Source organism: Trachypithecus francoisi, unplaced genomic scaffold (assembly GCF_009764315.1).
Source record: "Trachypithecus francoisi isolate TF-2019V2 unplaced genomic scaffold, Tfra_2.0 Lachesis_group17, whole genome shotgun sequence".
Taxonomy (NCBI): Eukaryota; Metazoa; Chordata; class Mammalia; order Primates; family Cercopithecidae; genus Trachypithecus; species Trachypithecus francoisi.
The window spans coordinates 60,735,872-60,752,368 of NW_022681462.1; the positions used below are offsets into that span (position 1 = coordinate 60,735,872).

Here is a 16,497-nt window from a genome sequence, read left to right on the forward strand (position 1 = left end):
TTATATCAGCTTTTATGTCTTGAGCGGATGACTATATTGGCCTCCTAACTGGCCTCCCTGCCTCCAGTCTCACTTTAATCCCCAGGGGGATCCTTCTAAAACTCTCCAGGGGTCCATACTGCTAAAGGGTAAGGTCCAACTTCTGGAGGCTTCATACCAGGCCCTCCTGGTATCAGTTCTCCAGCCTCATCTCTCACTTTACCTGCCACATCCACACCCAACTTCCTGCTCCCAACTGATTGGTTGTAGGATGCCTTCTTGACTCGCTCAAGTTGTTCCTCCTGCCTGGAATGTATCGACCCCACCAAGTCTACCCAAAATTACTGTTCACATTCTGACCTAGTAAATGCTACCTCCTCTACAAAGCCCTTCCTGATAGTCCCTGGTGTAACCAAACATTCCTCCTTTAAGCCCCAGTCTATACATATTCCTAACTCACCATTTCTTATACTTATTTGTTCATATGTTTCCCCAGACTGTAGACTCCTTCAAGACATCACACTAATCGTGCTTACTTTTCTATCACCTGGCACACAGTAGGTACTGGACAAGCATTTGCTGGCTGGATGAAAAAACACAAGCCTGGTCATGTCTGACAAAGAACAAAGTGCTCTGCAAATACAAGGTAAGGAATTATTGTTTTTCTTAGCCACATTCCCATGCACACAGATTCAGTGACCTTGTCCTTTGCCAGGCTGGGGTGTGACCAGATCCAAAGTTCGGGTGCCTTGGCCTGGAGGAAGGCGGGCACAGAACATGAAGGTCCTTGCTCAACACAAAGACCCAGGTGCCTGGGTCACCGCGTGTCAACGTGCCTCCTGCCAAATGACTCACAACCAGGAGGGGGAGGATCCTCATTCCAGAGGACTAAACGGGGAAGAGGAACCAAGAAAGAATTAAGGAGGCAGCCCTCGTTGCTCACTGCCAGAGCTGGGCCAGCCCCTGCTCCCTAGACATGCAGCCTATCCACCCTGCAGGAAGGTGGGGCGAACCTATGAATTGTTGAGAGGCCTGGCCCAGGAGACCAACTGCACGTGGCAGGGCACAGCCAATTCCAGGGGACATAGAGTGGATCTGTTTCAACACAGCTACCCTGTGGTCCCCAGAGAGATGTGCTGAGACTGGGCTCCCTCCTGCCACACCTCTGGGTCCAGCACTGGAATGGGTGATGCCAGCTGCTGTCAAGTTCAAGCTGCCAGTTCCAAGCCTCCAGAGGGCTGGCCACTGCAAAGCTGTGAATTCAGGAAAAATGGTCTGTGGGGCTTCCACCTTCCCCGTGTGGCATTTGTTCCTTCCACTCTCAGCAGGGACCTCCCCACCATGCTTCTCCAAGAACCTCAAATCTCATCCTCCTTGAAAGCTCAAAGTAGGCCAGGCAAAGTGGCCCACATCTGTAATCCCAGCACACTGGGAAGCCCAGGCAGGCGACTGCTTGAGCTTAGGAGTTTGAGACCAGCCTAGGAATGTGGTGAAACCCTGTCCCCCCCAAAATAGAAAAAAATAGCTGAGCTTGGTGGTGCACACTTGTGACTCTAGGTACTCAGAAGACAGAGGTGGGAGAATCGCTTGAGCCCGGGAGGCAGAGGCTGCAGTGAGCCAAGATTACGCCACTGCACTCCAGCTGGGTGACAGAACAAGACCCCATCTCAATTTAAAAAAAAGCTCAAAGCAAAGCCACCTCTTCTCTGAAACTCTGCCAGGTAGAGTTAAGCTTCCCTGTGTCTAAACCACTTGAACAGTTTGGCTGCATCTCCTATGTATGTGCCTTTTTCCTGCATTGTCCTCATCCTCTCTACCCATTTCCGATTATCTTTGCACCCAAGTGATGGCCAGGGCCTAGTGTTTAGGAAGCATGCAGATGGATGCGTAGATGAATGAGCGTATTCACATAGCCAAGTGTACGGCCCAAAGGAGTTCCTCCCTCTCCACTTAAAAAATATTTCCTGGGCTAGGTGTGGTGGCTCATGCCTGTAATCCCAGCACTTTGGGAGGCCGAGGCAGATGGATCACGAGGTCAGGAGATTGAGACCATCCTGGCCAGCATAATGAAACCCCGTCTCTACTAAAAATACAAAAATTAGCTGGACATGGTGGCACATGCCTGTAAATCCCAGTTAATCGGGAGGCTGAGGCAGGAGAATTGCTTGAACCAGGGAGTCAGAGGTTGCAGTGAGCCGAGATTGCTCCACAGCACTCCAGTGTGGGTGACAGAGCGAGACTCCGTCTCAAAAAGAAAAAAAAAAAAATTCTTGGAGAATTCATAAACAAATTATGGTATAGTTATATAATGGAATACTACTCAGATTTTTTTTTTTAAACTCATATACATATAACACAAATGGGCCGGGCGCGGTGGCTCAAGCCTGTAATCCCAGCACTTTGGGAGGCCGAGACGGGCGGATCACGAGGTCAGGAGATCGAGACCATCCTGGCTAACACGGTGAAACCCCGTCTCTACTAAAAAAAATACAAAAATCTAGCCGGGCGAGGTGGCGGGCGCCTGTAGTCCCAGCTACTCGGGAGGCTGAGGCAGGAGAATGGCGTAAACCTGGGAGGCGGAGCTTGCAGTGAGCTGAGATCCGGCCACAGCACTCCAGCCTGGGCGACAGAGCGAGACTCTGTCTCAAAAAAAAAAAAAAAAAAAAAAAAAACACAAATGAATTACTTAAAAATTACATTGTGCAAAAGAAACCAGACATTAAAAAAATACATGCTGTATGATTTCATTTATTCAAAAGAGCAAATTAATCTATATCAGTAGAAAATAATGCCAGGAGTGGTGGCCCACATCTGTAATCCCATCACTGTGGGAGCTAAGGCAGGGGATCAATTGAGCCCAGAAGTTTGAGACCAGCCTGGGCAACATAGCAAGACTTTATCTCTTCAAAAAATAAGCAAAAACAAAACAGTGGTTGCTTGGGGTGGAGACCAATTAGAAAAGAGCCCAAGGGGACTTTCTGTGGTGATAGAAATGTTCCGTATCTTTGTTACGGTACTGGTCACATGGATATTTATACTGGTCCAATTCATGAAATTACATAGTTAAGATTTGTACATCTCAGTACATGAAAATTTATCTAAAAATAATGGAGATAATGCCTTTTTGAAGGGAGCTGTCATGACTCAGAGAAATAAAAGTTCAAAGTACAGGGGTACATTCACTGAGGTGGTCCTCTGTAAAGCAATTTCCAACATACACAGGGCCAAAATGTTTCTGGAGCTGGCAGTGGCTTTTCCTAAGCAAGGTCACAGTCCAGTCACCCAGTTCTGCCCATAAAAAGGGGCAGGCAACCTTGTATTTGTCCCCTGGTTGATAAGGTCTATTTTCCTGCCCACAAACATCTGATTGGAAGACCACCCAGGCACTCCAGGCTTGGGTTTCTTTACCCTCTGCCCCTCGAGCGCTTCTGCACAAGTGGCCAGACCACGGCACTCAATCCAGGATGAAGGTGGGCTGCCCTGCGCCTAGTCCTTGAGGCATCGGAGGGTTGTAATGCAGCCCTGTGGGGCACGCACTGCCTTGTGATTCCCACCAGCAAGGGCCTTTCTGTGCCAATACCCAGCTCTAAGAGAGGCCCCTTGCAAGAGGAGGACTTGCTTTTTCATTAACTCAGAACTTTCGATTTGGAGCCAAGCTGATCCTGGCACAGCCTCAGACCCAACACCAGGCTGGTCCCAGCTCCTTCAGTCTGAATGACTCATCACATCCCAGGCAGCCACCCTTCCAAGAAGCCCCACCCTTGGAGCCCTGGAGCTTTGGGCCCTGGATGCAGAGGTAGAAAACAGAAAACTTCCTCAGCAACAGAACCCCTTCCCTCCCACCTACCCAGCCTGTCAAAAGGGCACAGGTACAGCTGCAGCATCCACGGACGATGAATCCCAGACTTGGGTACCCTGCAGCCAGGGGAAGAAGGGAAAAAAGGCAATTCATTCACGTCTCGGGGGGAAACTGGAAGGCCAGGTAGGAAAGAACCCTCACAGATCACTCTGTTAAAATTAGAACATTTAAAAATAGGATTACCATATGATCCAGCAATTCCACTTCCAGGTGTACACCCGAAAGAATAGAAAGCAGGGTGTCAAAGAGATATCAGCCCACTAGCATTCATAGCAGCATTATTCACAATGGCTAAAATGCAGAGCAACCCAAGTGTCCATTGACAGATGAACGGATAAACAAAATGTCATATATACATACGTACAATACAATATCATTCAGCCTTCAGAAGGAAGGAAATTCTGACACATGCTACAATATGGATAAGCCTTGAGGACATTTTACTCAGTGAAATAAGCCAGACACAAAAAGGCAAATACTGTATGAGTCCTCTTACATGAGGTACTTGCATAATCAAATTCATAAAAACAGAAAATAGAAGAGTGGTTGCCAGGGGTTAGGGGAGGAGGGAACGGGGCGTTGCTGTTTCATGGGCATAGAATTTCGGTTTCATAAGGTAAAAGAATTCTGGAGATTGGTTGCACAATAATGCAAATGTTAAAGAGTTCAGGAGATTGGTTGCACAACAACGTCTAAGTACCGAACTGAACACTTAAAAGTGGTTAAGATGGTCAATTCTATGGCATGTATATTTAACACTGTTTTTGTTTTTGTTTTTGTTTTTGGGACAGAATCTTGCTCTGTCCACCCAGGCTGGAGTGCAGTGGCTCAATCTCAGCTCACTGCAACCTCCACTTCCTGGGTTCAAGCAATTCTCCTGTCTCAGCCTCCTGAGTAGCTGGAATTATAGGCACATACCACCACGCCTGGCTAATTTTTATATTTTTAGTAGAGACAGGGTTTCACGATGTTGGCCAGGCTGGTCTTGAACTCCTGACCTCAGGTGATCCACCCACTTTGGCCTCCCAAAGTGCTGGGATTATAGGCGGGAGCCACCTTGCCCAGCCAACACAATTTTTTAACGGAAAAAACAAAAAAACAGGCAATTTGGCTTCTGTATCAAAGTCTCCAAAAAATGTATACTCTATGATTCAGTAATTCTACTTGCTAGGAATTTATCTTTTTTTTTTTTTTTTTTTTTTTGAGACGGAGTCTTGCTCTGTCGCCCAGGCTGGAGTGCAGTGGCTGGATCTCAGCTCACTGCAAGCTCCGCCTCCCGGGTTCACGCTATTCTCCTGCCTCAGCCTCCGGAGTAGCTGGGACTACAGGCGCCCGCCACCTCGCCCGGCTAGTTTTTTTGTATTTTTTAGTAGAGACGGGGTTTCACCGTGTTAGCCAGGATGGTCTCGATCTCCTGACCTCGTGATCCACCCGTCTCGGCCTCCCAAAGTGCTGGGATTACAGGCTTGAGCCACCGCGCCCGGCGAATTTATCTTAAAAAAAAAAAAAAAAAAGAAAAAGAAAAAGCGGGGGGCGGTGACTCACACCTGTAACCCCAGCACTTTGGGAGGGTGGGGTGGGAGAATTGCTTGAGCTCAGGAATTCAGGACCAGACCTGGCAACACACACCCCATCTCCACCAAAAAAAAAAAAAAAAAAAAAAAAAAAGTGATGTATGCAAAATTTAGCTTCAGGGATATCCATTTCAGTATTGTTTACAAAGGCAAAAAAAAAAAAAAAAAAGATTTAGCATACAGGTCCAATGACGGGACTTCACAAAATTATGACAGGACGTTACAATGAAATGCTATGAGGTTACTTACAGTGACATAGAGGTGTATTGAAAAACGACTCATGAAATACTAACATTTTAAAAAGCAGATTATAAAACATAGCTGTATGAACTTATATTTTAAAAGCACATGTAAGCCTACAGGGAAAAAAAGACTGGAAGGATATATCTCAAAATGTTCAGAGTGCTAAGTCTGTTTCCGCAAATACAAAATGGAGTTACTAATAATGCCTAGCTCGTAGTGTAGCCATGATCATTAAATTAGATGAAATATTATAAAGCATAGAAAGTATGCTGGCCGGGCGCAGTGGCTCACGCCTATAATCCCAACACTTTGGGAGGTTGAGGTAGGAGGATTATCTGAGGTGGAGAGTTTGAGAACAGCCTGACCAACATCTCTACTAAAAATACAAAATTAGTCAGGCATGGTGGAGCATGCCTGTAATCCCAGTTGAGGCAGCAGAATTGCTTGAACCCAGGAGGTGTAGGTTGAGGTGAGCCGAGATCGCACCATTGCACTCCAGCCTGGGCAACACAGTGAGACTCCACCTCAAAAAACAAACAAACAAACAAAAAAAGTACGCACTTAGAAAATATTTTCAAGTGATGCTCACAATAACCTCTTAGGTAGGGGTTTAACCCTTCTCCAGAGTTACAAATAAAAAATCTAGGCAGGGCATCTGGTGGTTTATGCCTGTAATCCAGTACTTTTGGAAGCTGAGGCGGGCGGATCACTTGAGGTCAGGAGTTCAAGACCAGCCTGGCTAACATGGCAAAACACCATCTCTACTAAAAATACAAAAAATTAGCTGGATGTGGTGGTACGCGCCTGTAATTCCAGCTATTCTGGAGGCCAAGGCAGGAGAATTGTTTGAAGCCGGGAGGCAGAGGTTGCAGTGAGCCAAAATCGTATCATTGTACTCTAGCCCAGGTGACAGAGCAAGACTGTCTAAAAAAAAAAAAAAAAAAAAAATTTGAATCCAGGGAAAACAGATTAATTCCAAGACCCCTCAGCTAAAAGCACCAGTGTCAACTAGATCCAGGTCTCTGGCTGGATGAGGCCTGATCTCCTAGCAGCCGGCTCCTCCTTCGGCATCTGGAAGCCAGCCTCTCACCTGGGGTCAGGACAGCAGTGCCACAAGGACTGAGCTCCTGTCCATGTGAGGCACACAGCCCACACCCCTTGGAGAGGGAAGCCAAAATCAACAGTGAATTCCCGCCATACCAGGGCTAAAAACACAAAAACCAAATATGCTATCATATCCTGTCCTGGAAGCAGTGTAGTGTTCTTTCTTTTTTAAAAGTTGTAATCAGCGACACAATTCCAGGTGACAGCAGAATAGCTTGGGGTTACACTGACAAAAAAGAAGAGTCAAAAAAGAAGCCCACCTTCAAGGGGCTGGGAGAAGAGAATCTGCAGATCATAATCCTTCCAGCTGCTGAGGGCATTTCACCTTTTTTGACTTTGCACAGCAGCTTCACAACCTAGCATGTCACTGCAATGCAGAGTTCCTGTGTACCAGGGTCAGGGCACCAGGACCTCCCTGGTGCTGAGTGTGAGGTAAAGGAGAACACAAGCCAGCCAGGCTGACACTGGGGGCAGGACAGGTTCTCAAGAGGCCTGCGCTCTATCTGTGGAGCCACAATGAACCCTAAATTAGGCACCAATGACTAAAGTCTGCCAGGTTCAAGGTAGAATGAACGGCTGGAGAAATATGAGTCACTCTCCACGCCATTAGCATACTGAGCTAGGGCTGGAGAAATGGAAGAGACCCACCGGGGCTTGGGGAGGCTGAACCGGCTAAAGCTGGAGATGTCCAAAGAGCAGGCCCCGAAACATCCTGGAAGCCAATCAAAGCCAGTGAATAACCCTCAGAGCTCAGACCAACAAAAAAGTGGGTGATTCGTTACCTTGGATCCACAAAGGCTTCATTCTAGTCTAGGGCCCAGACCCCTCAGCTCCAGACCCTAGAGAAGATTGCCCCAGACAGCGTGCTGACCACAGACAGCGTGCTGACCCATAGGTGGGCCTGACTGGAGGGAGAACAGGCTGTGCTGCACCTCATGGTGTGGTGACCCGCAGCCAAAGTTCTAGAACCCCAGTAAAGAGAGACACCCTGAGCCTTACCATGGACTCTCTGCTCTGGGCCCTCTTGTGGAGCCCACCTGGCCCTCACGCTCATTCCCAATCCATCCCACACACACCTCCTCTTGGCTCCAAGAATTATGATTACACTGCACCTCCAAACAAGCCACCTCCCCTGGTTTCCCCCTGGGGCTTCCCTTTGGCCTTCCCTTGCTGGAAGGCACCTCTTCCACTCAACTGTCGGTGATTCATCCTCAAGTTCAGGCTCACCACCCAGCTCGCCTGTGAAGGCCCTACAACTAGCTGGATCTCACCTCCCTCTGCAAGAGTGCTTCAATAGAACAAGCCCAGATGCTGGAGTCAGAGAGAGCGACGTACACAGCCTGACCCTTCCACTACTGGTGTAACCTGAGGTGAATCATTTCTGCCTGCACTCTGGTGTTCTGCCTCCATGCCTTTTACCTACTTTCGTAACCGTACCCTGGTTTTCCTTTGAGGAACCATTCCTGCATCTCAGTCCACAGGATTCAGGTGGGGGAAATCCCACCCCTGGTACCATCCCAGTATCCTAGGTGCTGGGCACCACGATTGGCTCCAGGGTGGGCATGAGACCAAGCCAGGTCCACGAGAAGCTTCCCCAGGCACTCTCTCCTTCTGAGGTAGTGGGTGCCATGCTGCAAGAACCATGTACTCCTGGAGCTGCTAAGGAAGACCTCAACAGACCTCGCTGAGCCCCCAGATTCAGCTATGCCTGATGCCATGCTGCTCCAACAACTTTCTAGTTACAAGGGGCCATAAATATCCAGTCCCTCCTCCTTTTTGTTGCTACTTTCCAACTAGTTGTAGCTGCATGTTTGTCATTACAACCATAAGTCTGGTTACGTAGAAACTGATCCCCAGAGGCATGGTGCCCGAGGGGACAATTCCTGAAATACAAAATTGGCTGGGCTGAGGTCAGGTGGGGCAGGAGGACTTTGCCATCTCCCAGCTAAGAAACTGGAATTCCAGATACACAGCAGCAGCACCACCGGCTGGAATGCAGCCTATTTTGTGTTGAGGTGAGACGCTGGGCATGTGGTAGAATACTTCAGGATACTGGCCTATGCCGGATGCTTCTTGGAGCCTATGTTAAGCCCTATAAAAATAAGCCTTACAAGCATCACTCCTGGCAGGCCCTCTGAATAAGAAAGTTTTGTCTGTATAAAACAATTCAAGACAGCTGAGAGTGAAGTCAGATAACTGGAGTTGAAAATTCCCTGTCCTTGCTGAAGGCAGTGCCAGAGGAGACAGGGGGACCAGACTCTATTAGGGGACAAGACTGGAAAGGCCTGAATCCCTCCCCATGCAAACCTCACATGGACCCCCTGCTGCAGCTCTCACTGCACTGCTAGAGAGCCAGGGGTGGGTGCCTGAGAGGAGCCCCAAGGCCTGTTGCTGAGGGACAGACCCTCGAGGCCTGGATCTAGATCCACGGACTTAGAGTCAACACAATCTTTGGCTCTAGGTTCTCAGCCATGAAGATGATGCAATGCCAATTGCCCAAAGGCTTATTACTACAGAGTTTTAGGGAGCTGTAGAGGCAGACAGACTCCAAATCTGGCAAACAAGTCCTTGCACCGTTCAACCCATAAGGTAGGCTCAAGTGTTCCACTCCCATCAGGGGCTGGGCTGCCCAGAAGCACAGAGGGGACTCTTCACAAATGGCCCTTTCTGGTGGCCAAAAGGCCAAGAGTCAAGGCAGAGCTTTCCATAGGACAAAACTAGGGACAGCCATATGGCCGAGACACCACGGCCAGGCAGGAAATCTGCCATACTGCCCCAGCGAGCCATGGCAGGAGCAGCAGACCAGCCACTCTGGGGTCTTCCAAACAGCTGCTTCTCCTGGAGCTGCATCCCGGAGCACGCTTTGCTCACCCACCTGCCACTCCCTCAAGGGAAGTGACCCTAACTTGGCATCCCCAGCAGGTGTTTGCTGAATCAACTGCTGACAAATTTTACTTCCTCCTGTGGGAGGTAGGCCAGGAGCCTTGGGGGATACAACTGCAAGAGGTCAGACGCTCGGCGGAAGGAACATACTGACCCCTAACTGGGGAGAATGGACGTGCATACTGGGCTGAGGTCCAAGTGAGTTGGAAGGAGGGAGACGATGCGGCAAGCTGAACAACTAAGGGAAGCTTCTGGCACAGGATGCACCTGAGCTGTGTCAGAGGAGAATGTAAGGACACAGCTATGTGCAGAGTGAAGAAAAAAGGCAAGGACAATGTCCCAAGAAGAAGTGAAGGGAAGAACTTCATAGATTATATTGGATACCAGGAGCAGACCTCATTAGGCTGACAGGTAGGGCTTCAGGAAAGGAGAGAGGGAGACTGGTTGAGGGTACAAAAGAAATGAACACCTGTACTCAAGAGGCTTGGAATTCAGTGGAAGACAGGGCTCACAGCCATGAGCACATGGGGTCAAACGCAGAGGGTTCTGCCAAGGGAGTGGGCAGCACTGAAGACAGGCCATCCTAGAAGGGCCTTGAAAGCATTCTAGATTATTTTTGTTTTTTTGAGACGGAGTATCGTTCTGTCCACCCAGGCTGGAGTGCCTTGGTGTGATCTCGGCTCACTGCAACCTCCGCCTCCCAGGTTCAGGCAATTCTCCTGTCCCAGCCTCCCAAGTAGCTGGGATTACAGGTGCATGCCACCATGACCAACTAATTTTTTGTACTTTTTTTTTTTTTTAAAGTAGAGACAGGGTTTCACCATGTTGGCCAGGCTGGTCTCGAACTCCTAACCTCAAGTCATCCGCCCGCCTTGGCTTCCCAAAGTGCTAGGATTACAGGCATGAGCCACCGCACCCAGCCTAGATTACTTTTTATTATTTTTATTAATTTTAATTTAATTTAATTTAATTTTTTGAGACAGACTCTCACTCTGTCACCCAGGCTGGAGTGCAGTGGCATGACCTCGGCTCACTGCAAGCTCTGTCTCCCAGGTTCACGCCATTCTCCTGCCTCAGCCTCCCAAGTAGCTGGGATTACAGACGCCCACCACCACACCCGGCTAATTTTTTGTATTTTTAGTAGAGACCAGGTTTCACCTGTGTTAGCCAGGATGGTCTCGATCTCCTGACCTTGTGATCCGCCCACCTCAGCCTCCCAAAGTGCTGGGATTACAGGCGTAAGCCAGCGCGCCCGGCCTGATTACTTTTAATACAGAGTAAATGGATGATGTTCCCTCTTCACCAAACAAACAAGGATGGTAATGGAGCTGTTTCATCTGAAGATATATCTATCACCTGTACTTGGAGTTGGCTGGGAGCATTTCCTTTCCAGGGCCTTCCCCTGATCTGACATGGTTGGTCAGGGGTCAGTGGGCTGGCAGAAGTTACAAGGGGGCCATGGCAGGTCCTGGGGAATGGGGTAGGAGAGGGGTGGGCTTCCAGTCTAAACCAAGATGACTGATGTTAGGTTGAAATATAAAAGCAAATTTTCTGAACAACTCATCCACCAAACACCCATAAACGGCCCTGGGAAAGCAAATGCCAAGAAAATGGCTGCAGGGCTTCACCAGGGCTGAAGGAGGCCCAGAGAGGAGAAAGTCCTCATCTGTGTGACCCATCTTAGAGGCAACCGTAATCTGCCTCCCAGCACCTACTGCCTCCTGGCTCCTCTGTTACAGGTGGGACACAAGCTTTAGAGACATCCATCTGGCCACCAATGCTACTTACAGGCTGCAGGAACTTCCTCAGCTTCTTCATCCTCAAAATGGGCATAACAACCATCTACCATTTACAGAGGAGAGATGAAGGTTAACAATCAGTCAACAAGGCTGGGCATGGTGGCTCACGCCTGTAATCCCAGCACTTTGGGAGGCTGAGGCGGCAGGATCACAAGGTCAGGAGATTAAGACCATCCCGGCTAACACGGTGAAACCCTGCCTCTACTAAAAAATACAAAAACTTAGCTGGGCTGTAGTCCCAGCTATTCGGGAGGCTGAGGCAGGAGAATGGCGTGAACCCAGGAGGCGGAGTTTGCAGTGAGCCGAGATGGCGTCACTGCACTCCAGCCTGGGCGAAAGAGCGAGACTTCGTCTCAAAAAACAAACCAACAAAAAAATCAGTCAACAAATATTTATTAAACAAGTGTTCCAGGGCAGTGTCTCACCGACTGTAATTTGTGTGTATATCACCCAGGAACGTTGTAAGGGGTAGATTCTGATTCAGTGGGTTTGGGGGGGCCCTGCAAGCTCCTGGGTGGTGCACATATGATCATCCTGCCTCCCCCATCCCCCTACATACACATACATCAGACACATACATCAGAGGCTCAGCTTCCAGAGGGAGGGGTCTGCACCCCACGTTTCTGGGAATGCCATCAAACATCAGGTATACAAGAGGAGCTCAGGAAATTGGTACCTGGGAAATGAAGAACCAAACAGGGGATTCTGACAGGCAGGGGAGGCTCTGCCCAGGGCCACAGGTGACTTGGGAGCAGCCGGCCACAGGACAGGGCATTACTGAGTAACAGGTCAACATGACAACTTCTCTGCAGCCAGGAGCAGCTGAAGGCAGGACCAAGGAAGAGGTAGTTCTTCTTCCAGAGCCTCCAGCAGGGCCCAGCCCACCTCCCAGGTTACCAAGAGGCCCTAAAATCCAGTCTCCTACTCCTGGCTGGACTTGGTCAGTCTGAGCACATGTGTGACTCAAATGTTAGGGGACCAGGAGTGCTGGTGGCTGGGCACAGACCACCTGGACACGGAAACAACAGGTCTTCCCATGAAGTTGTCTTATTTTTCTATCTTAGTGGGGAACATGTGGTTTTTCTGTTGTTTCTAAACAAACGTGACATGGACAATAACTCTTTTCCCCTCAGAGGAGGTGGAGGTCATGTACTCCCCTACACCTTATATACACAAATATGCATGTGATGTCTCTGCACTCTGGCTAATGAAAACCCAAGACTGCTGCAACTGCCTCTTCACTCAGGCTCCTGGGTTGACATCTAAAGCTTTCCCGGGAATCAAACGCATCTTTGGGTGTAACACATGGGTGCACATTTCAGAGGAAGGCTGGGCCTCTGTGAGTGACGCCTCACAGGGTCACAGTGCAAGTCCCTCTACTCTGATGGGGAAAGAGAGTGAGGGGAATGTGTTTTTATGTCTTTTGAGGGTGGGGGTGAAGAGACCCAGGGCCTGTTCCTGACTCCCCTAAAAAAAACAGCAGCTCCATGTTGGAATCGCTCCACACTGGGGCCCCCACAGAGCCTCCCAGTTTGGCAAGCTCAGGTCCCCCTGTGACACACAGGCCCTGTCCTCCTCCTCCAGTCAGGTGTGCCTGAGACCCAGACTCCCCACCCCACTATAGAGTACCAAACAGAACCACAGAGCAGATTCCTGTGAAAAATGGCCAGTCAAGCCATGGCCTAATAGTCTGGCCAGGAGTGCTGAGTGTGGGTCAGTCTGGCTCCTGCAGGCAGCCCAGCGTCAAACAGAGCCCAAGATTGAGTGGCTGTCTGGGACGGAGGACTCCAGTTCAAATACACGCTAACTGATGTCCTGGGCAAGCTGCCTCACTTTTGTCAGCCTCAGTTACCTCAACTGTAACATGAGGGGTTGGCCTGGATCACTTGATTCCTTTCATCCTAGGATTCTCAGCAACAGTATCACAAGCTCCAGCTGCCTGGGTTCAAATCCTGCCTCCGCCACTTCCTGTGAGACCTCGCATGAATCACCTCACTTCTTCCAACCTTAACTCCTCATCCGTGACATAGAATGAGGGAACACCACCTCAGAGGGTTACAGAGGGGACTCAACGAGGGTCTACCTGGCATGGAGGGGGGCTGAATAAATATCAGCATTCTGTGAACTCTGTGGCCCCTGCTGCCACCACCCTCATGCTCACAGATGGAGTCAGGACCAACGACCAGCATCCTCAGCCCCCGAAGGGTGTGGCCTCTACTCTGCATGGGAAGACCCACCAAATCCCCCAAACCCAGGCAGATCAACATCGTGCACACCCTGGTAGCCACGTGCATGGTCTCAAGCACACGCAGGGTCAGTCAGGCAAACCTCAGCATGCCGGGCAGCAGGCATGGTCACTGCAGCAGGACAGGGAGGAGGACAGGCAGAGAGGAGGCAGGCAAAGGGAAGGCCATGTGCAGTCACTGGGGAACGGGAGCTAGCACAGCCCGCGACCGAGCAGCCCGTGCCGGCAGCGCCCGGCTCCTTACCTCCCCTGCAGAACCTCTGACCACCGGGACTGTGTTTCCCCCAAGAAGCTGGAGGCATGCTAGAAAGAGGAGAGAGCAGGAGACAGGGGGCAATCCGTCCTGAGCCAGGCTCAGGAGAAAGTCCCGGAAAGGAAGCCCGAGGAAGGGGGTTCCGCTCAGGGCGTCCATGGCTGAAAGGGTTTCTAAGAGACCTGAAAGATCCAAATGCCAAATGCAGATCACCCCCAAGGCTGGCCTGTGCCAGAGGCGCAGAGCTGGGGATGAGAGAGCAAAGGGAGAAGACCACCCATAGACCAGGCCATCCCAGAAACGCACCTGCCCTCCCACCGGCTGGGGCTGGGTCCACCCACAGTGACCATCTTGCCAGGTTTCCTGGCATGGTGTGGACCCAATGGAAAAGGGATCCAAGGATCTGGGGTGGGCAAACCCCCTCAGGAAGTCCCACCAGCCAAAGTCAAGGAGGGTGTGCCCTCCACAGATGTCACAGTCACTCCTCCTGGGACCCAGGGGAGACGGGGAAACTGAGTGTGTGTTGCAGGGGCCTTGGAGGACTCATATTCCAAGGCCAGAGTCAGAGCATGGAGGTTCTTGTACTGGCTCCACCATTAATCTGGGTAACTTTGGGCAAGTTATCCTCTCTGGGCCTCAGCTTCCCCACATACAAGATGGAGAGAATGTTCCTATCTATAATAGAGGGTGTCACATACTCTACAAATGCCAGGCACCAAATCCCCACTGAGCCACAGCCATCTTTTCTAGACTTTTCTCTGGGGGTTGGTTTGTGCTGCACTAAGGAGATGATCAAACATCCAAGATTTCTGACAGAAGGCTGGGCAGAGGGGTTCCCGCAGCCAGGGATCCAGGGAAGGAGGAGCCTGAAGCACAAAGTTTGGGGTAGGATGACTTTAACACTGAACACATTTGGGATCCTGTTAAATGGCATGGTTTCCCCAGCTGGGCTGTCCACAGCCCCCTCATGAAATTCCTACATCATTGATCTGTGTCCCTAAATCCCCTCCAGAGCACCCCTTGTCCCTGGAAGGCTGAGAGCTCCTCCAGGAACCGGTTCTAAACTGTTCATCACTGGGTCTCAGCCCCTGCTCCCTGGGCCACTCACGGCAGGTGCCCAACAAATAACTGAGGAGTAGCAGACTCCTACAGTGCCCAGCACCTGCTCTGGGGCCAGCGCCAGTCAGCAGAGCCAGCCTGCCAGTGAGAGGTCATACTTTGTAAACCTTTCTCAACCTGGCTACACAACTCCGCTGATGCCTCTTGGTCATGGTAACCCTAGGAGGGCAGGTATTACAACCGTATCTTCCAAACAAGTAAACTGAGGCCAAAGAAGGTGAAGAGGTGATTGCCCAAGGGTACACAGTAGGATAATCATTGTTGACAGAGTCAGGGCGAGAATCTGAGTCTCCTGACGTCCCAGGCACCAGGCAATGTCAACATGGCCAGTTACTACCAGCATCCACATTGGACACCAGTGCCAGGGCACAGGCATTACCAGGGGTGAAGAATCTGGACACGAGCCCAGCAGGGCCCTGGGAGTCAGAGTGCAATGAGCTGCACACAGTGGAGGGGAGCCCAGGCTGGCGCTAACAGCTACCTTTGATGACAAAAGCCTCCGACAGCAGCCGCATCTGATACAGGGGCTTGTTCTCCATGGACACGTCATCAATCCTGGCCCGTGCGTACATGCTGATGGCATCTCGGTATGAGCCCTCCACGTAATGCAGTTTGCCCAGGATCAGCATGGCCTCACACATGTACTGTGGCTGAAAGGACAAGGACATGTTAGCAGCGCCTCCCCCAAAATGTTAGTTCACCTTGGGGTGAACACCCCCCACTGAACCTTGACCCTATTTGCCTCAGACTTTGCTCAGAACCCCCCACCTCCAGGAAGCGTTCCTTGATGCTCAAGCACATGCCAACCGCTCCCCGTTCTCAACCATGGTCCATAGCCTACATCGTGGCTCTCAAAGAAATTCTCATGAGTTCCTAATCGTTTCAAATGTGTGCGTTTTATGCCCCCAGCAAGACTCCAGAGACCTTGCAGACTAGGCCCTGTCTTTCCTCTCCTGAAGCCCCCCAAAGACTGCAGCCCATGGGGGTCACTCAGAAGCTCAGGCATTTATTCTAAACACAAGTGGAGAGTCAGAGATGGAGCTAAGTTTTGTGAAGCCCCAGGCTTCTCATTTTGGGGGTTCTCTTGTGTACACGTATATGCAAATCATAATTAGGTGAAAGGCCTCAGAAACAGCCTGTGCGGGAGGCTTATGCCTCCCCCAACAGTGGTGGAGGGACAGATTGAGGAGGAGAGGGCCTGCTGCGTCACCATCCTCTTCCTATCAGAAATGGGTCAAAGTGCAGAATCACAGAGGCCAAGAGTGGCTGAATTTAAACCTGTTTTCTTTTCCCTCCTTTTTCAAAAGCTGCTTACATCTCAATCTCCACCCCACGGAGGAACTCTCAGGGCCTCCCTTAGGGCCTGCAGTGGTCTGGACAGCCCTGATCACCCCTATTCTGGCTTGGGCTCCTGTGCTGCTGCCTGAGGGAGGCTGTGC

General features: G+C 50.4%; 1 protein-coding gene across 5 annotated transcripts in view; it reads right to left on the reverse strand.

Moving 5' to 3' along the window:
* Positions 1–16,497, reverse strand: part of TTC7A (tetratricopeptide repeat domain 7A) — a 135,266-nt gene that overhangs the window by 104,602 nt on the left and 14,167 nt on the right. For all 5 annotated transcript variants that reach the window (XM_033175794.1, XM_033175797.1, XM_033175795.1 and 2 more), the window contains exon 3: positions 15,540–15,708. In XM_033175794.1, the coding sequence (XP_033031685.1) occupies positions 15,540–15,708 (169 nt within the window). The remainder of the gene's footprint in view (positions 1–15,539; positions 15,709–16,497) is intronic.